This window comes from Epinephelus fuscoguttatus, linkage group LG12 (assembly GCF_011397635.1).
Source record: "Epinephelus fuscoguttatus linkage group LG12, E.fuscoguttatus.final_Chr_v1".
In the NCBI taxonomy this organism is placed as follows: domain Eukaryota; kingdom Metazoa; phylum Chordata; class Actinopteri; order Perciformes; family Serranidae; genus Epinephelus; species Epinephelus fuscoguttatus.
Genome location: NC_064763.1, coordinates 10,870,510 through 10,895,490, shown reverse-complemented (window position 1 = coordinate 10,895,490; position 24,981 = coordinate 10,870,510). Strand labels below are relative to the sequence as shown.

The 24,981-nt window shown below is 39.4% G+C and overlaps 1 protein-coding gene across 1 annotated transcript in view; it reads right to left on the bottom strand.

Annotated features, from left to right (window-relative positions):
* Positions 1-1,746: 1,746 nt before the first annotated feature.
* LOC125897918 (androgen receptor-like) overlaps positions 1,747-24,981 on the bottom strand; it is a 40,835-nt gene continuing 17,600 nt past the window's right edge. The window contains exons 4-8 of the mRNA XM_049591402.1: positions 20,159-20,437; positions 16,447-16,591; positions 8,186-8,316; positions 7,904-8,055; positions 1,747-7,441 (exon numbers count right to left, since the gene is read on the bottom strand). Coding sequence (XP_049447359.1) covers positions 7,283-7,441; positions 7,904-8,055; positions 8,186-8,316; positions 16,447-16,591; positions 20,159-20,437 — 866 coding nt within the window. The 3' untranslated portion in view covers positions 1,747-7,282. The remainder of the gene's footprint in view (positions 7,442-7,903; positions 8,056-8,185; positions 8,317-16,446; positions 16,592-20,158; positions 20,438-24,981) is intronic.

Genomic DNA, 24,981 nt, shown 5'->3' with positions numbered 1-24,981 from the left:
AACTCAATCATACTGCTTTTAATAACAATATTCATGCGTCATGTTTGCATGAGGTTTGACCATTATTTACTTTGATTCCTTTGTATATCCTGCCTCTACAGGAAATACATACAATTCAAGGAGCAAGATATTGTCATAATGCAAGTTAAGTTTAACAGTTAATGCAAGAACCTTTTCCACCTGAAACATACCAAATGAAAAAGAGGAACAGTTCCTACCATTATGCACTCAGTGGTTCAGTGAATAACCTCCATTTTTTTTATAAACCTGTTTGCAGTCAGACATTGTATTTATTTTATGCTATCTGCTCCTCCCGCCACATTCCAACCTTCACCACCAGTCAGAGCCTCGCCTCCTCACCTCGGCTCTCTCCCTGTACCTTGATATCTACCACAACTACAACTACTGTAACAGCCTCAGCACTGGACTTGGTGGTGAGCTGGCCCACATCAGCGACCGGTGGAAATTCCCTTGTCGATTCCGTGCCAATTCATATGACCTTGAGCTTCAGTAAATTAATATGCAGCCAAGTGCTAGACTCTCAAATAGGAGAGTGTGTACAGAAGAACAAAAGAATGTGTGTTCTCACTAAAGCGAGCGCACTGTTTACTGAACGTCCAAGCTGAATTAAACATGTATTTAGTGCTAATGTATTCCACTACTACTTTACTTTGGGAATTTACCATCTGATATTCGTTAAACATTTTGTCTAATATTTAGTCAACAGCACCATGCTTACCAGCTATTGAGATTTGAGTGTTGTCTTTTCCATGTTTAATTTCCCCACTTGCCCAGCTTTCATGCAGTGTACACACATTGGAATCCAAATTATTAAAATGAAGTAAGCCTCTTTATGACTCAAATCTGAGTTATTCCCAGCATTTTCATTCAAAGACGACATAACCTGCACTGGAGTTAAAATGATGACATGCCATTTCTACTACTTTGTGCCTTGTGTCTTGTATGATTGCTTGAACTTTCAAACAAGCTCTTATCCCATCCAGAGTCAAAATTATTTTAATTGCCTCCAAAAGATGATTAAGCTTTACACCTTGGAAAAACACACACACATATTGAAAAACACACATCACAAAAGGTATAAATCACACAAGAGATGACTTTAAAAGTGTTGGGACACCAAAACAGACATTGAACTAATCAATATATACAGTTACTGTAGCATGTACAAAGAACCAGGTTAATATGCAGTACATTGGGCACATACCAGCTATTGTCCATTGACATAATACAAACACTGTAGCCGACTGTGATTAAATTATATAAGTATTAAAAATGTACAGGGCAATTAGGTGGCTCATTGAGGTGCATGACCCACTGACACTGGTAGTGCCCTCAAATTCCCCATGTGTAATGCATAATAAAGCTAAAACAGCATAAAAATCACAACAGTAATTAGAACCAGCATTAATTTCAAGGATAAAGAGTAACAAAATGTTTACTACAACAAGTCTTACAATGTAGTGCATTCAGGAAATATAAGAAGGCTTGATAGATCCCTTTCAGAATTTTTGAACGTGATTAAAACTTAAGCATTTTGTGCTTACTTAAAACACTGATACTCCGAATCATTGGACTGTTTTTGTTCATGTGAATATATATAATCTGGGATCTGATCACGTTTTAATTCCGTGTGGTTTCAACTTCACACTGATGCGTTGCTTTCTCAAATGACAGCAGACACATTCATTCAAGTGTCGGCACTATAATAATTAGCTCTTTGGTGGGTTTGAGTCTCATGGATCACCTGAACTTGTCCGTAGCTACTGATTCCATTTCTCCCCCATTCCTTTTTACAGAGCAAATATTGTATAAAGACGAGATAGAGACATGAAAACAATTACCTCTGCAGATGAAGTAAACGACTAAAAATGCTCCACTGAAGTTTTTGCATCAATCAGTTACAAAAAACTGTAAAAGGGACTGATATCACTGTACACTGTACAACAAAATGGTGTCATATCTTCTGACAGATGTCCCATGCTTTGAACAGTGATGGAACTGACTACGTTTACATGCACAAAATATTCCGATTTTTGCCTTGATTTCAAAAAAGGCAATATTTCTACCAAGCTGTTTACATCGCTTATGAAAATGAATATTCTGCTAATATTCCTGTTTACATGCAGCCGTGGACACTCTGATTAACGTGTCCCAACATGTCGTTTATCATGTCAAAATATAGAAAAGTAGAACGGCTGGAGCCACTTGTCATTCTGGTTCTTTGCATCAAAATAGGACTTTTTTAAAGTCCTCTTGAAAAGGTTGGTGATGCGATATTTGTGCATATCCAAAAAAACATGATATCCACCTCTTTGATAATGTTTAAAAGTAGGTGTGTTTCTTCTTCTGACCAGAAATGTGGGCTTTTTTTGAGGGGGTATGCATTTCTACACCAGCCTTGCAAACAGCTGAAGAGTTGGTTTTAGTACAAGGTCTACATGACAAATGCGCAAAGCTGACCGTATGTCGCAAACTGCGGGAAAACCCCGGCTGAGATGCATTTTCCGAATGAGCTGCATACACGTCTGAAGAATGCTATTAAAACCTGAATAATATCTGCATATCCTGCATGTCTTAATTTGAAAATGTTAAATTTGTAAAAAGGCCTAATTCTGAGTATCCAAACGGAATACGCTGTTTACATGACCTGCATCAGATTCAGAATATTGTCATATTCATGCAAACGTAGCCACTGTCAGTCAGGATACAATAAACAGGAGAGATACATGGATGTCCGTGCATTGCTTTGTGCAAAGCTAATAATGACGCATACAGTTATACAAACACATGATGCATGCGTGTAAGCTCGAGAAAGAAATATGGAATTGTTAAAAAGTGTTGAATTTACAGAGTAATAAAACAATGTTGCAGAATGTACCACAGAAGTAAAGTTGAAGTTTGTGTCTGATTGTTATAAACATGTCGACCTGCTACACCTCTGGTTTCTTCACTGAAAGACACTATTTCGGTGTGATTTACACTCTGCAGGAAGTAGACCACCAAGCTGTATGTACAAAGTGCCTTATGTTTCACCGCCTTGCTTTATGTTTTATAAACAAAATATAAAAACGATAATTGTATTCAACTCCACGAATGAATACTTCTCAGCTCTCCCTTTGATCAGTTATCTTCAAGGCATTCCACAGATTTTTCTCTTAGTTTTTATCTCTGAGGATTAGCAGGGCCAGTCAAGGACTTCCACATTCTACATCTGAAGCCTTTCCAGTTGCAAGGATGCCTGTAAGTTTCTATTGCTGTCCTGCTGGAACATTAACGTCCTAATCTCAGATCACTGGAACTTTAAATCAAGTTGTCATTAAGCGTTTGACTGTATTTGGTGCCATACTCTTCTCCTTGTGTCCCTACAATCTCCCAGTCCCTGCTGCTGTGACACAGCATGATGCTGCTAACACCATGTTGTCTATCATGGATGGTGTATTCCCAATATAATGCACAGCACTAACTGCGGGCAACTTATCTTCCTCTGCTTCAAGCTTGTAATTTATCACATGCCTTTGCTTTGCTTTTCAATGTTTTATCATAAATGCAAAAATAATCTGAAGGGGAGTTTGATACTTTTTGTATCTAACCAGACACAGTTTGGCATGCAGAAGAGGGCATGATATCTCTGTGGCAACTTCTTCAAAGTTGCATTATTAATATGCAGTTATCATTAACTGTATAGCTGTGCAGTGGAGAAATAAAGTATCAAGACTTTTTAACATACTGACAGTCTGATCTTTTCCAATTTCCCTCATGCCCAGTACCTGCGTTAACAAGTTCATCCTCTACACAAAGTTATGCAGGATTTTTCTGAAAAACAATGTATAGACTCATACAGAAATAAACCCTCTAAATTATCACTTATGACCCACTAGCAGCGTGAGACTGCCCTCTGCATGTGTTTACTCATTTTCTTCTATTTTCTGTGCTCAGGACATTTATAGGCATGTACCCCCACAGCGACCAGGTGAGGTTGAGGCTTTATGAAAAAGAGCTGCAGGAATCCAAGAGTCACATCTATATTTAGGGGCAAAACCCCAAACGAGAGTGAATCTGGGGTTGGCTTTCACTTTCGCTATCACTGGCGAGTTACTTTTTACAAACAATAACTAACAAGCCTGCATAGTATACCTTCGATGCTTTACAATTAGTGACATCAAGAAAATGGCTTTACGCATTTGCTGCCAATGTGATGAGAAAAGTTTCTAGGTGCAGAGTGATGATAAACATGCAGTGCGTTTAGAGATGTCTGTATTGTGCTGCATTGGCTCAGTCAATAAGGGAAATGTGCTGTTTACAGTTTAACAGTATATAACGCAGGTTTTTTCTTTCATGACTGTCACGTAGCTGAATGTAACACTATGGTGTATTTTGTAAGAACTGTATTACTATGATTTTAAATGATAACTGGATGGACACAGTCTTGCATACATATTTTCACTGTGAGATAAAAACAAATATATTGTTGCCTTCGATTGCGTTCAGAACCACTTCAGTTAAATGATAAATACAACTGAGAGGGAATTTTCTGCGATCATAGTAGTTGAGAGGGATGTGAGCCCACACCATAAAACTTCAGTTAAACGCCCAGTCCCTTTTACTAGCCTGGTGTGGATACACCTATTGACAAATAAATGCCTGTCTCAGTTAGACGCCTGGTCTGGTTGCCAAGCAGTACATTTTTTTTCATAGAAGTTCTATGAAAACCAGGTTGTTGGTTACCTCAAAGGATGTGTCCAATCCTTGATTACCTTGTACGTTATTCATACTCCTTTAATCAATAAAGGTCCTCAGATCAAAAGAATCAAAAGGGTTTTTCATAAAAATTAATCCAAGTTGTGAGTATTGTTTTAACAGGATAAAGTGGTCTTGTGTTGGTACACCAGGTGCCGTAATCCTCGAATGCTGTAACTCACTCTCCCTCTGATGCACTGTCTGTCAAAGCAAGATCAAATTAGTCATAGCTGATATATAATCTGAAGCCTAGTTTTTACACAAGTAACGTTCATACTGATTCAAAAATCATTTTGATTGTATTCCCAGATTTTTGCTGAGCAACACTTTTGTGTGAAAGGAATTAAAGGCCTGTCCCAAATAAAGGCCTGTTGATTTCAGTAATATAAGCAAATAATAGCCTGGGCTATTAATTGAAGTTTTATGGTAGTTGGCTTTCCATATCAGTAACTAATACTGTGATTGACTTTGATTCATTATTTACTTTCTAATGAATGAATGAATGAATTAATGAACTTTCTAATTAAGATGTCATATGTCCACACAGCAGACATTATCCTTATCTGCCCACCTGCAGCACTAACACTACTGTATATTCAAACAACAGGAACACCTAATGTTTTCAAGTTTGTGTTTTACAGGTGGCATTCTTGACGGGTCCATGTCATTGGTTCGACAGCCCATTGGTTCGACATCCCATTAGTCCGACTGTCCGCGGTGCTGAACGGCTCGCAACCGGTGTATGGTGCACCGCGACCGGCTTGAGGCGGAGCAGGCTCACGGCTTATGTGTTTCCCACTTTCTTTTTCATTTTAACCCACACCATGATCTTTTCCTGACCCTAACCATGTGGTTTTTGTGCCTAAACCTAACCAGACCTTAACCACAGGGCATCATGATGATTTCGGAACGGACTTAGGAACAATGAGTTTGATATATGGTCGGAACAATGGGATGTCGAACCAATGGGCTGTCGAACCAATGGGCAGTTCCCTTCTTGACTACCATCAAGTATCACTACGCTGATTTTCACAGTAATGACTCAGGTATTTTTTGTATTGTGCAATATTGACACACTAACTTTTATGAAAATAACTGTGCTGAAATTGTCAGTATATTCTGAAAAAAGTACATGAGACAGATAATCTGTGAAGAGTTTTATGTCCTTCCTGCCTCTCTATTGCCTCTAATGGCATCCACTAGAATCCATGGCACCTAAAACAACCAGTCAGAGCTGAGGAGTTTCTATTGCAACTGTTAGTCATGTTGGTCACTGCTCATCAACTGTCAAACTGTCATACTCAGCAGTGTTGATCAAATATGAAACAAAATTCTGTTAGTGCATTGCCTATTTCTCTCCTGTAATGTTTTCATAAACACATTTTAATGCACTATTTAGTTGTAAAATGAGAAAGTTTGTGATCCTGCTGCCATGTCGGAAGCAGTCGACTGGAGTACCAAGCCCCGCCCAGCTAAACAGTCACTAAAATATGTTTCTGAAAACATTGGAGGCAAGAAATAGGTAACGCATTAACAGAACCTTGTTTCATTTTAAGTGCTGCCTAGGTTTGACCGCAGTTCACCAGCAGTGACTGACATGATTGGCAGCTGCGTTAGAGTCTCTTCAGCTCTGATCAGTTGTTTTCGTTCACATGCAGTCAGGCCATGAAGAGAGCTACAAACAAAGGAGCAGGAAGGATAGTGTGATTTTTTTCACTGATAATCTGTCTTATCTAGTGCCGCATAAATATAGAGACAGCCTCGGCAAATATGAAAAAAGTTATTTTTTCTTTAAAAGTTACCAACTACAGCTTTAATTTCACACCAGGGTTTCAGGATTTTGCCGATTTGTTAGGAAGTTTAATAAAAAAATTAAGTAAGATTTAAATTTGAAAAACAAATTCAAGATCTAAATTTCAGATTTTAAGGCACTTAAGTAGTTAAATTCCTCCAAACTTGTATGTACTAATTCTGATTTCATAAGCAGGGACTTAGCAGATGCACCTGAAGGCATCGCTTAGAAAAACAGTTTTTTGTGAGTTGACTGGAAACAAGTTTATCTGTGTGATCTTATTCACATCTACTCTTTAGACCGTCCCATTTATTTATCTATTTTTTAGTATTTATGAATACCTCGTCAAGTGTATATGATATGAAGATCACATGCAAAACTTTCAAAAAATTCTTTTTTACCTGCTACTTTTATGTTGCTGTAATCATGATTTGCAAACTTACTGTGTATGTAAAGTAGCGTCTCTGCTCCTGCTAGAGACACAAACTCTCCGCTTAGACACAGCAGGGCTGTCAACAGGTGATGCCTTGCAGCGCTTCAGATAAAAGCTTTAACAGTTCTGAACAAACAATCTCAATTATGGCTAAAAGGAACAAAAAAACTTGAGCAACAAAATAATGATTACAGGACAGGGCTAAGAGCTATTAGACTGAAGATAGGGAAACAGTACCTTCGTTAAAGTTTATGGAGGCAGCAAAGATGAGTCACTTTTTGATAAATAAAAAAATCCTTCTACTTGTGAAACAAAATCGGTTTCGCCAAACCTGCCAGGATCTTTGGTACATGTACTGAGATTATTTCTCCAATCATCTCTGGAAAGCTGACCTTGGTGGGGAGCGACTGAGCCTGGACAAAAAGGTCGAATGTAAACTGGTGGAGCTTCTTCACTGTCTGAAACAGATGAAACACAAATAATTGACATCATTTGAATGAACTTTACTACAAGCAGCATTTTGACAATGACTCAGGAAACATAACTCATAACATACGGCACAACCAACTAATGAAAAAATGTGAGGATTGGAGAGCTTTGAATCAGAGTAAACTCATCCATTAGTTTTTTTTTTTCACTCTGCAGGACATGATAAGATTTTAAGGTGTCAGATTCTGCTTGTACAAACTTGATGCATTTTTCTGTGGGCTATTAGAGACACAGCATCCAATGTGATTTAATAGCATGCACTGCCAAGAAATGTTTTAGGCAAAGTAACAGATTTGCTCTTGCTTTAGCCTGTTTCCCCTGCATGTTCAATCTGGTCAAATGCAACCACAGATGTCTTTCACAAACTCCATATCTTTTCCTTCATGTGTTGATGTAACAACAGTTAACACATTAGAAACTGTATGTCTCACCATCTGGAGAGAGTCCAGGAGTCGGGTGAGCTGGTAGAACCTCTGAGGACAGTTGGTGGCCATTTGATAGTTAATGAGGCGATCAAGCTCATTGATGTAGGTGAGACGCAGTTCATCGAAGCACCTCTGACTCTTCAGACCCTCAACGGGAACTGGTGAAAACAGGAAAACTGTTGTGACTACACGCCCAGCAGTTGTCTCTCTACTGCTTGTCAACTTCTGGGATAAAGTAAAGGACTTTGTTTTGACTTTTTGATGCTCAGTACACAGGAAAGGACTTACGAATGCTGAAGAGGAGCAAGGCCTTCATGCAGAGGAACTCTTCCTGAGTGACCTGCAGCAGCAGGAACTCCTGTGAGAGATGTCTCATCCGCATGCAGTGCTCATACATGGTGGAAATGTGCATCCGATGTCTGCAAATATAAAAAGGTCAGGATGGGAAATGTGAAATGATGGAATTGTTATATGAAGGCAAATTGCTTTAAATCTTGGACATTTATTCTGTGATGAATAACTGCTGAAATGGAAAGAGTGTCAGAGGTTAGATTTGTATGTAATGAGGACGCTGACGCTGAAATGTCTGTATAACAATTCCGATTTTTTTTGTTTGATCTTAAAGGGCCAGTGTGTAAAATGGGTTGAAAACAGTGACATCAGTGGTCAAATTCTAGATTGCAGGGCTCACTCGCTCACCCCTCCCGTCGGGTAAATGACGGTGGCCTCGTAGGGACAAAAAGCCTTGCGCACAAGTTTTTCAGGAGTAGGTCTATCTAGCGACGAGGTGTATGTTTATTTAGAAATCTAAACCATGTTACAATATTGTAATGAATCCCTCATGAGCAGGAGACCAGAGGAGCGTTCGGGAAAAAGGCCAGTTTATTTGAGCACTCCAGAAACTCTGGTAACACTCCACTCCGTCCCAAACTCTGACTCTTCTAGCGTAAGAGACACACATCATAACTTTACACACATACTCGTTTACCATACTGAGTGGGGACCCCCTCCCCTCTCTGCTCCGCCAGTCTCCAGCCCGCACACTGACTGACAGCGTAGCCTGTAAACAGAGCTCAGCTGTTTATTTAGCCTAGCAATATCTCTGGACTATAGTAGCCGCAATGGACGACTTTGAACGTGATTTTGAAGAGTTTCTTGTAGCGGACACAGACCCAGAGCCATACCTGTTTGAGCCGGAGCATACAGATGAGGAACTCCATGTGTTTGATGCTGAGCGGACGAGAAGAGAGGCTGAATCCTCCGCTCACATTTTGCTGCACAGAATGGGATTTGGTGCTGCCATCGTTGGGGAGATATATCATCAGGAGGAAAAGCGCCGCAGAGAGTGCATCACAAAGAGTGAAGTTGCATCTTCACTCCTTGTGATGCACTCTCTGCGGCGAGTGAGAGAGTGCATCACAAGGAGTGAAGTTGCATCTTCTTTTCCTCGTAGATGACGGTTCCGGTTCATTCTCTCCTGTTGCGTGGTAAGTGTGGTCCATTCACAAACTTTATAACTAAAAAAAACTTTTCACTACTCTCTATTGACGAACTACTAACACTCTCTGCTGTTTCTTCCTCCTTCTTCCTTCCTTCCACTGTCTTCGTTGGTTTATTTATACACGTGAAACGCGTTCTCTGGCTGGCTGGATTGTCCGCTCGGTCTGCCGTACATACATGGTGGCGCAAGATGGCGACCTCTCTAAAGCAAGGCCCTTGCTATATATATATATATATATATATATATATATATAAGCATAATTATAAGGCTACGAAAACCAAATGAATTTTATTTTATAGCGATTATACACTTGTATAAACATATTAATGGGTAGAAGATTCAGATTCAGATTCAGATTGACAATAAACCATGCCAAATATTACACACTGGCCCTTTAAACATCTGGAGCAAGATGTTGCAAGGCTGTATAAGCGGCTCTAAAGTCCAGTAAAATGTTTTAGTCATTAATGTTGTAACATTATAAGAGATGATTGAATATTCTATGTTCATCATGGCTGAGCAATCTTCACTTATTTCAACAAGCATGGGAGAAGATGAGTGGGAGAGAAGGCATTGTGATCAAAGTTTGCTATCTCTATTCTGTCTGATGAGTGAACAATTCTGCCTTTATTATGAATGAGGGAAGAGACAGTTTGTAACATTATTAAGGCATGAGGATAGAAATGAAATACACTTAAATAGAGCTGAATGTTCTCCATCTTTCTGGAAATGGATTCAGAGTTTCAGATATGTGGTTGTATAAATGTATAATATCCAATGACCAGGTTATTATCCAAGTGTTCCACAGATTCTAGATAAATTCATATAAAGAAACTTTGCATGGATTATGATGGAAATGGTTTGCCATTAGGGAAGGTGCTGTTGCTGAGCTCACACCCACATCCAAACACTGATCACTGAGCTGCTGACTTTAATGTGCCCTATAGCTGAAAATGTGTGTAATGTGACTGCATTATAAAAACCCATCATCAGTCTCACAGCTGCTCAAAATTTCATCAAGTCAATGTAAAAACACTGGTGATATAAACAAAAAACATAAACATAAACATAGACATAAACCTCATCACCAGTCAGGTCAAAACAACAACTGACTCACCTAAACCAACCACTCTGTATGCAAAATGTAAACTTAGTTAGTATGATTATTGACTTTCCTGCCGAGATTGACACCACTGTCACCTGGTTTCTGTGGTCCCATTCTCATAAACAGCTTTGGCCAGCAGCTGGTTATCTTAGCTTAGCATACAGACTGGAAACAGCTAGCCTGTCTCTGTGGGGAGTCAACAAAATCTGCCAACAAGGCTTCTTTCTTTTTTGGCTTTTCTTAACATAAGACAGCCAGCATCATACACATTACAGTCTTGTTCCTAGCACCTCCTTCTCCATGATGTCACTCACACCATTAAAAAGACGACAAGCTTTGATTGGTCAGGATGGGGATTATGTATAATCTGCCATGTATCTCAGTCCTAATCTGACACAGTTACCCCTTTTCCACCAACACTGAACTGGTTCTGTTCATGCACGCACAAATCATTTTGAGCTGTCTGGAGTATTCTGACCAAGACTAATGTGCAAAGAACCTGAAATGTTGCTTCCCAGCTGGAACCCAAAAAATAGCAGGTTTTCCTTCATCTGAAGTTCGGATGGAGGATGGAGTCTTGCACAAAATAGTTTTATATGTCTCTTTATCATTACTATTTGCTCCATGCTTGTTGTTTTAGATAAAAACATCTGTAATAACAGAAAACCAGAATTGCTGCCTGCAGGTTGCCTATGCAGACCAGTCAAGTTGCAGTTACAGTTTACAGCCATGTCTGTATAAACATGAGTGCTTCACACACATCTTCCCCCGGCAGCACAGATGATTTATAAATGCGTCACAGAATCAAAATCAGAATCAGAAATACTTTATTGATCCCCGAGGGGAAATTATTTATGTTACAGGTGCTCCTTGCAAGAGAGGAAAGATATGTGAAAATATAAGAAATTTAAACAGTAGTATTAACAAATATATAGTTAAATAAACAGGAATTATTAACAAACATAAACGTAAATAAATAAATATATATATACATATATATATTGTAAACTGAACAAGATTATTTACACAAACAGAATATATACAGTCAGGGTGAATGGGGTTATTGCACAAGTTAAATTAAATTACTGCAGTGTGTGAAATAGTCTCAGAGCCACTCAGAGGGAGGAGTTGTACAGTTTGATGGCCACAGGCAGGAATGATTTCCTGTGGCGCTCAGTGGTACATCTTGGTGGTATGACTCTCCCACTGAAATTACTCTTGTGCCTGACCAGCACATGGTGGAGTGGGTGTGAGACATTGTCCAAGATAGTTCGTAGTTTAGACAGCATCCTCCTCTCTGACACCACCATCAGAGAGTCACACTCCATTCCCACAACGTCACTGGCCTTGCGGATCAGTTTGTTGAGTCTGTTGGCGTCCGCCACCCTCAACCTGCTGCCCCAGCACACAACGACATAGAGGATAGCACTGGCCACCACAGACTCATAGAAAATCCTGAGCATAGTCCGGCAAATGTTGAAGGACCTCAGTCGCCTCAGAAAATAGAGACGGCTCTGGCCCTTCCTGTAGAGAGCGTTAGTGTTCTCAACCCAGTCCAGTTTATTGTCAATGTGTACCCCCAGGTACTTATAGTCCTCTACAATGTCCACACTGACCCCTTGGATGGAAACAGGGGTCACCGGTGTCTTGGTCCTCCTCAGATCCACAGCCAGTTCCTTTGTCTTTGCACAGTTTCATCACAGTTTCATAATCAGTGTCACCCATTCATTATCTGACTAAATATGTCAACCGTCTGTTCCTGAGTTATGGCATTGGGTAATGGCCAGAAAAGTGTTTTTGCAGAACATTATGATGTCACAGGGGTGGCACGGTGGTGTGGTGGTTAGCACTCTCGCCTCACAGCAAGAGGGTTGCCAGTTCAATCCCGGGCGTGGGAGCCCTTCTGTGCGGAGTTTGCATGTTCTGCCCGTGTCAGCGTGGGTTCTCTCCGGGCACTCCGGCTTCCTCCCACAGTCCAAAGACATGCAGATTGGGGACTAAGTTAATTGGTGACTCTAAATTGTCCGTAGGTGTGAATGTGAGCGTGAATGGTTGTTTGTCTCTATGTGTCAGCCCTGCGATAGTCTGGCGACCTGTCCAGGGTGTACCCTGCCTCTCGCCCAATGTCAGCTGGGATAGGCTCCAGCTCCCCCGCGACCCTCAAGAGGATGAAGCGGTTGGAAGATGAATGAATGAATGAATTATGATGTCACAATGAAGCTGACCTTTAACTTTTTGGACATAAAATGACATTATTTCATCAGTTTATTCTGTGAGACATTTGTGTAAAATTTTGTCGCAATAAGCATATGAATTCTTGAGTTATGGACAAAGCTGTGTTTTGTGAGGTCACAGTGACATTGACCTTTGACCTCAGCCAAATTGTAATCAGATCATCCTTGAGTTCCAGCGGATGTTTGTGCCAGATTTGAAGATATTCCATGAAGGTCATCCTGAGATATAGAATGAAATAGATGCAAGGTCACAGTGATCTTGACCTTTGACCACCAAAATCTGATCGGTTCATTGTTGAGTCCAAGTTGAGATTCGTGCCAAATTTGAAGAAATTCCCTCAAGATGTTGAGATATTGCATTTACAAGAATGGGATGGACATACAGACGGACAACCCACACATAATGCCTCCAGCTGTCACCAGCATGGAGGCATAAATAAGCATGCAGGTAATGCATTGCATTGCGGTAACTGTGATAACAGAAACCTGTTCTTTTACGTGAGAATGTCTCCTTTTTAAACAATTACAGTAAACCAGACAACTGTATGCCTGATGTGACTGTGGAGGGGTTTTCTAAAGGTGAGGTATATAAGTACTTGAAAGTGAAAAAGCCCAAAAATCTTTTTGAATCTTTGATTCAGTCTCCAATTACAATAACTTTGCCGTGGTTTTTACCCCTCTTCAAGGGCTTGGCAGGAAAAGGTAAGCTGCAAATTTAGAAGATGACAAGGGGCACTTCAGTCCATTAACACTTTATGCTCAAATTTCTTTCTAATAGCTTCAATTATCCACCATTATGACTAATATGGGCACCACCTGCCCTAAAACCTGAGCTGCTGATTCACCACACCTTGAAAAACAGCTGAATAAATCGACTTCTATCATGATATGAAACTTTTTCTTCTTTGGTTTCCAATATGTAGACTTTGACTCTTGCAAAGGTTATGGAAAATGAGATGGAAACAACTACATTTTCCCTGCAATTGTAACCTGAAACTTTCCGCTTCGATCTGTTTGAGATTCCCTGATGTTTTCCACCTGCTCTGAGCCCAGTGCTTAGTCAGAGGCGTTTTCTGTCAGCTGTGAAAGGAAAAATACCTGCTGTGACATCACTGAATTGGGTGTGGCCACAAGTTTGAAGCAAGGAAAGTCCATGGCACTTTTCTGCTCCAAGTCAGTCAGTGTAAATTTTTAGATTTACATAATCAGCATAATCTGAGCTGCTTCATGGAGAGCTGTCTGAAGGTCTTTATAATAAATGTAATGCTTATGGTTTTACTTTTAATTAACTAATAAAATATAATATAATAATTGATTAATATGCTTTAGAAATTAGAGAGACAATGTCGTTTTGCCTATAAGCAAATACAGTCATTGGTTTAATGGAAACTGAAATGAAGAAAAATCCCAAAGTTAAAGTGGCATTCACTGAATTCACACCTCAGCTTCGGTCTACTCACCACAGACAGCATTATACAGCCTGTGAAAACAGCTGTATAATGTCTGCTGTAGCTGAGAGACCTTTCAGAAGTCTGGTTAATAGCCATAATGATGTCGTAGTGATAATGTTATTAGGATTATCTCAGGTTTGGGCCTGGAGACTACAAATGCTTTACATACACTCTGGCAGAAAAGGTTAAATGGAAGACACTATTTAATCATGGGCAGATTATGAGATAATAGGCCCCCAGGCACAGACATGCAGTGGGCCCCACCACCTCTTCTCCACAAGAGCAAGACACACAGACTTTATGGTTGTTTAGCTTCTTTTTGTTATTGTTTTACATCTCTTTGCAGCCATTTTGTGTCTCTTTGTGGTCATTTCATGTCTCTTTGTAGTCCTTTTTATGTCTCTTTGTAGTTGTTTTGTGTCTCTTTGTGGTCATTTCATGTCTCTTTGTAGTTGTTTTGTGTCTCTTTGTAGTCGTTTTATGTCTCTTTGTACTTGCTTTGCATCTCTGTAGTCCAAAAAGTATGATTAAGTGTTTTTGGCCATTCGAGGTTAAAAGTCAGGATATCTCAGCCTCTGATGGTTTGATTTTGACCTTTCCTTTTTTAGTCTAATAGGTCTGCCAACTTCATAGAAGCACATTACAAAATCTCTGGAATTACCCTTTACTTGAAATATCAAACTAGTGCGATTGTCCTGAACTAAACTGAAATTCTAGTAACAACAAACCGCAATTTTCTCCTCTTCTTGGCTTATATGTAATGTGTGTTTCAGCCACGCCATCTGTTACAGTTTATTTCCACAGAAACAAGGGTCTTACTAGGGGATAAATGGATCTAACTGACTTGCAATTGTATCTGAAGTAGGTAGGAAACACTGTCCTGATGCACACGCTCTTAACATTTTCATCAGAGACCAACACTTCGAAAAAGGAAAAACACAAAAACACAGCACACACAATTATTGCTTACGCAGAGGTGTCAGAAAAAAGTTTGTATGAGCATGTTCAAAAGCTGGTAAATACAGTCACCTGCAGGAAATGCATTAGTGTAGACATAAACTAATAGCTAATAACCAATATAAGTCCACAGCTTAAACTAAAAAGTTTACTGATTTCTGCAACAGATAACAGTAAGTAAATATGGCTGGTGTGCTCACTCCAGCAACCTTTCAGCTACTCTAACCTTTAATTTTTTTCATAAATATGACCTCTTATTGGCCATTTCCACAGAAACTACAACATACTAGTGTAGCCTGCATAGAAACAAAACATATCAAGGCACAGGTGTTATATATGCCATATACTTACAATTTACTACAATATGATGTAGGTTTACATTTTTTTAAAAAAAAGTTGGATAATCTCTAAATGTGACAGACGTATTTACCTGTTCATGCTCTTAAGACCTGAGTCTGGACATTCTCTCAGTTGTAATAAATTTTAATTTTAATCTATTACTGTGCAGTTGGGCCCATTACAAATGAATGTACTTTGCAGCATGAACACAGTAACACATAGTTTGACCTTTAAAAACTGGTCTCATAGATGTATTATTATACTGAATCAAAATAATAATATAAGCTTGCTATGAGCAATATCTATCAGCACCAATCTAGAGTAGTTAAATTAGTGATGCTTTTATATATTATATTGTTTTAAAATATATATATATATTGTGTAAAAAATCCTGTTTATTTGATACCATCAGTTTACACTAGACACTAAATATTTATCTATTTTAAAAGAAATAACATTTCATCATGATATCTTCTACTTTTACAACTCTATGACAGTATACATCAGATGGAACTAAAAAAGACAGTTAATATTCCTCACTAACACTCAGACAGACCTAACCACTGTTGTCTGTCATGAGTAATACTCAGATCTGAATCAGCCTCACCAGGGCCGTGAGAGTTTGAATGCTGGAAACTAATGTTCCTCACTTTAATCTCACAGTAACAAAAGAACACCTAAGGAGGAAATTGGATGAACATGCAACTAAAAAGCCTGCAACCATTTCTGCTTCACAATTATAAAATTCTAGAGATGTCTTTGTGTTTGTGCATGAGTAGGAGAGCAAATAAGAGAAAGATGGAGAGAGAAAGAGATGAAGACAGAGACTGACGTCTGTATTATGTACAACAGCACCAGCTTACTCACTGCCGGTGATCTCTATAGATAATGAGGAGCGCAGCACGTTGGTTGCCTGTTGACGAAATCATTGATTGAATTTAAGAATTTAGAGCTGTACATACTCATTGAACACAAGATCCGGGGCGAAGTAAAGCATCCTGCCATTGACGTTCTTATAGGACCTCCATCCCAGGGCAAACACCATCACCCCCATCCAAGACTGCTGAATGACAGTCATTTGGTCGTCCACATGGAGATTTCTAAAGCCTAAGGGCAAAGATTCAGCATCATAAAATATGACATAATGAGGTATATTTTGTACTATAACTGGTTCTTGTATATTTTACAGTGTTAAAACATTTACATTAAAGGTATACTATGCAGGACTGTCGATCACTGTTTGCTAACACGATTGCCAGCAAAGGTGAAAGTAAAAGCCAACCCCATATTCACTCTCATTAGGCATTTTGCCTCGCTACATTTGTTTGTTTGTTTTCAGGCACTGTGTCTCTTGGATGTCTGTTGCTAACAGTCTGGAACCTGGTCACTACCTTTTTATAAAGCCCTGACCTCACCTGAGCACTGTCCCAAACACAGAAAAGAAGAGGAAACAAAGAAAATACAGGCAGAGGGCAGAGTCTTTGTAGAAACCTATGCCACCCAACATCATCTTAACTATCACATTAAGTGATAGTTAAGATGGATTACTTCTGTTTGAGGCTATACTGAACATTGTTTTTTTGTTGTAAAATCCTGCATCGTAAATCTTAAAAGTGAAACTCCACCCACAATCTTCTGAATATCAAACAACCTATTTTAAATACACAGAGGGAACACATTGGCCTTTCTGGATCTGTTTTAATTAGTCTGTTTTTTACTATACCTCTCTGGCAGAGAGTTATTTGTCTCTATAGATGCTAAGTTCTCAAGAAACTGTAAAATACCTTGTGGGGTTCATCAAGGATCAATCTTAAGGCAACTACTTCTGATTTTGAAGTTTCATGGTGTGTAGAGGGATAAGTCTAAAGGCGGGAGAAGAGACAATTCCTGCACACTGTCCTTTCTCTCGCCTAAGGCTACTTACTACTTGTAAATATACATCTGATTCCTCTTGTTGGTGTCACTGGGGGTCTTTATGTGGCCGTGTCCTGTAATGAAACAGGACCAATGGCGGCTCTTGTATTTAGCCTCTTTAAAAGTTATCAGATTTGTCTGAATAACAAATGATACACTGAGATTTATATCTGTTTATTTTTTTTAAATGGCCTTCAGAATTTTTTTTAATAACATTTTGAAGTGAGTGAAAGTGAGTAGTTTAATGTTACAAAATATTTGTTAGGATTTTTTTTGTTTGTTTGTTTGTTTTTTTGTTTTGCATAAGTATTCAACAACTTTGCTCTGGAAGCTCCAAGTTTACATAGGTGAGAATTATTGCCCTGAATGAGGACACAGTTGTCTCACAGTTGCGTGCAAACCTGTAAAACATCAAAAAAGCCCTATATTTAAGTATTATTGGTCAGACTGTGAATCTGAAGGAAGGCTTTGAAAATTAAAACAAAGAACAACAAACAATCCATCACTTTGAAGGAGCTACAGGGTTTAGTGACTGAGAGGCACACAAGTCAGCAACATCAATAGCCTTGCATCACACTGGCCTGTAGGAGGGTGGCTAAAAAGAAGCTTTTTCTCACGACACAAGGTTTTGTGGTCAGATGAGACCAATATAGAGCTTTCTGGATGAAATTTAAAGTGCTGTGGTGATGCTTTTTCCTCAGCCGGGACTGCAACCTTGTTAGAATTGAAGGAAGAATAGATAGAGCAAAATAAAGAAAGATACTGCTTCAGTCCACTAAATAACTGAAGCTTGGGACAAAGTTCACCTTTCAGCAGGACAATGACCCTGAGCATGAGGCTGCAGCAGCACATGAGTAATTACACAACAAATTGGTGAATGTTCTACAATGGCCAATCTGATCTTAATCTCTCTGAATAAAAACAACTGGGAACAAATCTGCCAGGTAGAAAGGCAAAAATCTTGGAGCCATTTTCAATCAAAAGGAAACTTTAAGGCTGACATTTCATCAAATCTCTTTGTAAAACCTGGAGAAAAAAAAGAAAACTAAGGAGTGGCCATTTCTTCCTCTGAGGGACACAGACTGATGCATGTTTTATATGCAACAAGCTAAACTTGAAACTGTTCCAAAATGCAGGACAGACACACTTGTTGGGCTGTTGAAGCTGTTTGCCACAGGATCTGAAAGCAGTGTAGCATCTTTAAATATGAACTTAAAAACAGCTGTTTTAGCCTGATTTATGATTAGAATTTTTGTTTTGTAAAATTCTACTAATTTAGAATTTCACTTTTTTTCTCATGTGCATTAGTCTCTGATTGTTTTACTGTTTTATTCCTTGTAGTTATTATCTGGCTGTACTGCAAAATTATCAAAACATTTTCAGGTGTTATCCATCCAGCTTTTGTCAATCATTTAAAAAGGAGAGAAGAGTGATTTTCTGTGACTGGAGAGTAACTGAACGGCTTTTCTATTTTGAATTTTCAGGGAATAATCAAGCTATAGTGCGGTAGTCCCTCTTTATGAGCACAATCAAACTTTTCTCCTCATCCTATATTATTCCTTTCTAACAAAAAAGAAGAAAGGCCACTGATGTCTGGAGTTAGATTAAAGAGCTGCAGCAGTGTCACAAGAAGGCTTGTTGTCTGCATTGTGTCACTGGTTTGATAGCTCATATGAGATGGAATCATATTTATTATTTGTTATCATACACAGACAAATTTCCTCCAAACAGTATTCAAAGCTGCTATAATCAGTATTTTTATATTAAAGATGGATCAAATAACTACTTGTATGTAAAAGGGGGTGATAAATCCACAGAGGATTATCACATTATTACCTGACTCTGCAGGTCCCCCATGCTCAGCAGTGTGTTTTAACATCTTTAAGATCATTGTTTTGGTTTTATGGCTCACACTTATACTGTTTTGATTCACTCTCTGTTTAACCGAGGCTGTTTTCAGACAGCATCATGAACCCACGGTACAGTACCTGTCCACTACCTGACCAGCACTAAACAGCAAATGGACACAGTTAGCTGGTGAACACAGCAAAGCATTTAGCATCCAAAGAGCCAGATATTAACTAGAATCACCGCCCTGTGGTTGTATGCCTCCGCGTACCAGTCAAGTTTCTCTTACCGTTTTCATACATGCCTGTGAAAACATAGATTCTTCCTCCCGGCAGCACAGAAGATCTAAACAATCAGCGCAGTTTCAAGGTGGACACCCAACATTAGTGTCACCAATGCAGTATCTGACCAAATGTCTCCCCTTCTGTTCCTGAAGTATTACAATGGCTAAGGGCAAAAAAGTGTTTCATGCAGAACATTATGATGTCACAGTGAAGCTGACCTTTGAGGCCACAGCGACCTTGACCATTGACCCTTGATCACCAAAATCTATTCAGTTCTTCCTTGAGTCCAAGTAAACGTTTTAGCCAAATATGAAGAAATTCCCTCAAGGTGCTTTTCTGATGTCACGTTCACAAGAATGAGACAAACAAGGTCTCGATGATCTTGACATTTGAACTATGACCACCAAAACGTAATCACATTATCGTTGAGTGCAAGTAGACATTTGTGCCAAATTTGAAGAAATCCCCTCGAGGCATTCTTGAGCTATCCCATTCACAAGCATGGGACGGACAGATGGACAGACGGACAGAGGGACGGACGGACAGACAACCCAAAAACATAATTGCTTCAGCCATAGCTATTGCTGGTATGGAGGCATAAAAATCAGCTCATTAGCTAGTGTCCTACCTGGCAATCCTTTCGCCCATTTGACCACTTTGACCAGTTGTCTCTCTCCCAGCTCGTTGAGGCTGGTGAGCAGAGTGGCAGCCGAGTCTGGTTGGCCGTAGTCGTGTCCTGCATTCACCACCTCAGGCTCAATGGACTCCAGGATGTTGAGGAAGACCATGGCGGAGTTGGTGTTCAGACCTAATTTAGGAGAGATGTTCTGGACAACCTCTGATGAGTCCTGAAGAGGATGATCTTCATCAGGGTTCTTCTGTTGTCCAATCTTCTTCAGTTTACGAGCTACAAACAAAAGCAAGAAATTACAAATCTGATCATTTATTATTCACCATTACTTTTTGGCTATTTTGTCACATAATCAGTAGACAAGCAAGCTTGTTCTTCAATCTCCAATCTTACAGATGTGTTCACAAACTGAATAAACGTCTAAGAGTCAAATGTATAATCCCTTCAGTTTAGGTTTGATTGGTGAATCCATTTGATCCATTTGATTGGTAACTGATGAATCCAGCTGTGTCTGCAGCCATAATTCTGCCTGCTTTAATTGCACATCTGGACCTATTACAAGTAAGTACATTGCTAAACAAACTGCACATACATTATTCATACTTTGGCTAGTTGTTTGTCTTTTGAATGTTAGAATAAAAACCTGTCCTAAGATTTAATGTTATTCTACTTTCCAAATCATCTGTTAGAAATGTCTCATACTGCAGCTGCAGGTTTTAAGTAACCTTTTGAGGGAAATATCAATTTTACCCAACAATACTTGGACTGATCCACTAATAGCTTTAAAGGTATTGAATCATATTTCGTTTGAAAGAAAATTCTCTGAGCAGACGAGCCTCATCTGGTGGAAAGGCTTGTGGTCATCATGTATGAGAGCTCACTGCTGATTCAGATTTATAAATGATTTTTCCCCCTTGTTATCACAAGTTTTCTTGCAAGAAGGTTCATATCCTTGAACTATACTGCGCACTAAATCATGCATACCATGCATTACACTTACATTTCCTTATGTACTGCAAAGCATGTAAGGCTTAAGAGACAACAAATTTCTTTTTCCACAAGTAGCCTGCAGTGTACAGTAAGTAGTGATACAACCACAACAGAATAATCATCTTTTGCTAAACAGATGCCCAAGACAATTGTTTCTCTCACAGACAGGTTTAAGACACCAACCTTAGACTGCACTCAATAACTGACTGCTTTATCTCTGCAAGTTATAGAGCTGCAGACAGTTAAGTTTCAGCTCAGTCTGTTATTTCAGAATGATAAAAAAGTAACACAAATAAAAATGGTGACTATGTGCCGAGTGCATTGAAGAACAAACATTTCTGTTGTTCACTTATCTTTAACTTCGATCGTTTTCAAAGACGGATACACTCTTTAGAGTAATCTCATTCATATAAAGATTAATCCATTGTTGCTTTAGGACGTTAAAAAAAACTCAGAACTTCAACATATGAGGTGGCATAGGCTATAATTCATTTAGTGGATTATGTCAGTGTTGACTGAAAAGTAACTAAAAGTTAATTGTAATGCACCTTCCTCCAGCAGCTTCTTTGTAGAGAATGTCTCATTAAAACTTCAGCCTGACTTTGAGTGCAGTTAGATAAATATTGAATTGCCAGTTATAGACACAACTTAAGTCTCTCTCAAAAGTAGCAGGGTTAAAAGACAATTGTGGATTATATAAGAAGTTTAATTGGCAAGTCTCAACTTTTCATGTCTGATCCGATGACAAATATTTCAAATAAAAATGGTTAATTAAAAATTCCTCTCCAGGATTCTCAATTGTGACACAGGCAGACATTTGATATTTGCAGAGTACAGTGTAAATAGGTTCGGTTGAGTTAACCTTAAGATCCCCATGCTTGAGTTGAAGCCAATATAAACAGGAGGTTGACATCCAAATGAGGGGATTCCAGAACAATTTTTGTTAGACTCAGAGGAACAACTAAAGGAATACTTCACCCCCAAAATCACAATTTTTAAACTAATTCTTCACCCTGCATTACAGTGAATTTGTTAAGAAAAGTTTGTTTTTCTCACATGCCTCCATGATGAATGAAGAATCCAAAAATGGAGAAGGTTGTTTATGAATTTAACTTAAAGGGGGCCCATGTTAACAGCAGCACAACTATATCAAATCATTAATTTCTGTTTAGTTTTATTCAAAGTACTTCCCAGATACATGTTTTTTTTTTTTTTTTGCTAAAACCTTATTATTTTAAACACTTCTGCACAAACAGTCTCACGCACGGACAAGTAGGCTAGCATGCCTGAGCAAACACCACAGACAGTAAAAATAATGAAAATAGTCTCTGACAACACCACAAGGAGCTCAATGGGGGGCTCCTGGCTCAAGTAATCTAAAAATGGGAAAAGAGGTGAAACATGGGTGGACCTGAGGAGGGCAGAATGAAGTCTGGTTGCTGAAACACATCCACCTTGCTGGAAACCTGATCTCACAGAAATACGTGAAATGACCACAACTTATTAACACCACATTCCGTGGTGGCAGCACATAATGGGTTGAAATTACGTGCTGCCACCATGAAAACAATGCCAATGTAAAGTCAATTAGGGTCCTCTCCCATGGTGGACACACGGATTCCCTGATTCAATCACGTCACATCAACCTCGTTTTCCTCAATGATATCTTTAACATTCCTGTATACACACAAAAACGTGGAAGTGTCCTTGATAACTCAACAATATGACAGGTTAATGTCAAGGCCATAAAATAAAATAAATGTATTTTGCCAGCTTTTGATAGCGTAGGGCTTTAAGAGCATTGTGCTGTGGGCGGATGGGGTGCGTTCCACTACTGTTTTGTAACTGCTGTCCGCCATCTGTGGGCTTCATTCCATTTCAGATTGCCATCCGTCTGCCGTAACTGAATCCAAACGCCACTAATAAATAAATAAATAAATAAATAAATAAGAAGATAAAAATAAGGCTGAGCACGGAAGAACCAGAGAGGAAACACCATCACATGGAGCCGTCTGCCCCTGGCAACCCGGCCACCCTACACTCCACCAGGGGAGAGCGGACCCCAAGCCAGCGCCACAGAACCAGCGGCTGCCCCGCTGGTTATACCTCCAACCGTGGCAGCTGTCACACAAACCGCTGCTGAAAATTATACATTCTGATACAGGTAGGCTATATACATATTGCATTTTTTCATCTGCGTAATATTGCGAAAATTAGGCCTATCCTGACCCGAAAAGATGCAGAAAAATTGGTCCACGCTTTTGTTACCTCAAGGCTGGATTATTGTAACTCTCTATTATCAGGTAGCTCTAGTAAGTCCTTAAAAACTCTCCAGCTAATTCAGAATGCAGCAGCACGTGTACTAACAGGAACTAAGAAACGAGATCATATCTCTCCTGTTTTAGCTTCTCTGCACTGGCTCCCTGTAAAATCCAGAATTGAATTTAAAATCCTACTGTTAACTTATAAAGCTCTGAATGGTCAAGCTCCGTCATATCTTAGAGAGCTCATAGTGCCATATTATCCCACCAGAACACTGCGCTCTGAGAACGCAGGGTTACTCGTGGTCCCTAAAGTCTCCAAAAGTAGATCAGGAGCCAGAGCCTTCAGCTATCAGGCTCCTCTCCTGTGGAATCATCTTCCTGTTACGGTCCGGGAGGCAGACACCGTCTTCACATTTAAGACTAGACTTAAGACTTTCCTCTTTGATAAAGCTTATAGTTAGGGCTGGCTCAGGCTTGTCCTGTACCAGCCCTTAGTTAGGCTGACTTAGGCCTAGTCTGCCGGAGGACCCCTCTATAATACACCAGGCCCCTTCTCTCCTTCTCTCTCTCTCTCTCTCTCTCTCTCTCTTATTACTGCATCTAGCTAACCCGGCCATTCTGGATGTCACTAACTCAGCTTCTTCTCCGGAGCCTTTGTGCTCCACTGTCTCTCAGATTAACTCATATCACAGCGGTGCCTGGACAGCGTGACGTGTGTGGTTGTGCTGCTGCCGTGGTCCCGCCAGATGCCTCCTGCTGCTGCTGCCATCATTAGTCATTAGTCATACTTCTTCTGTTATTATACACATATGATTATTGTCACACATGTATACTGCCAGGTATTAATACATACTTTCAACATATTGTACCGCAGTAACCAGAACTATAACTATAATATTATTACTTCCATTAATGTTGTTGTAAGATACTGTCATTACCTGCATATCTCTCTCTCGCTCTCTCTCTCTGTCTCTCTCTCTCTCTCTCCCTGTGTCATATGGATTACTGTTAATTTATCATGTTGATCTGTTCTGTACGACATCTATTGCACGTCTGTCCGTCCTGGAAGAGGGATCCCTCCTCAGTTGCTCTTCCTGAGGTTTCTACCGTTTTTTTTCCCCCGTTAAAGGGTTTTTTTGGGGGAGTTTTTCCTTATCCGCTGTGAGGGTCTTAAGGACAGAGGGATGTCGTATGCTGTAAAGCCCTGTGAGGCAAACTGTGATTTGTGATATTGGGCTTTATAAATAAAATTGATTGATTGATTGATTGAAAACTCTGTAAAAGTACACCAAAGCATATTTTCGTTTCCAAATATTTATTTGAAAACGAAACCATTCATACGGTCAATATAAAACATTTTGTTAGTAATAAAAAACAAATGTAATCTCAATGTGACCACGCCAGCCGGCGGGACTGTGGCTGAACCACTTCCAATGTTCATTCATTCATTCATTCATTCATTCATTCATTCAATCGCGTGTTCAATGTGTGTGTATGTGTGTGTGTCAGAGAGGAGTATCAATAAAAAAAAGTAATTACTTCGGTGTTTATTTCTTTTATTCTTCC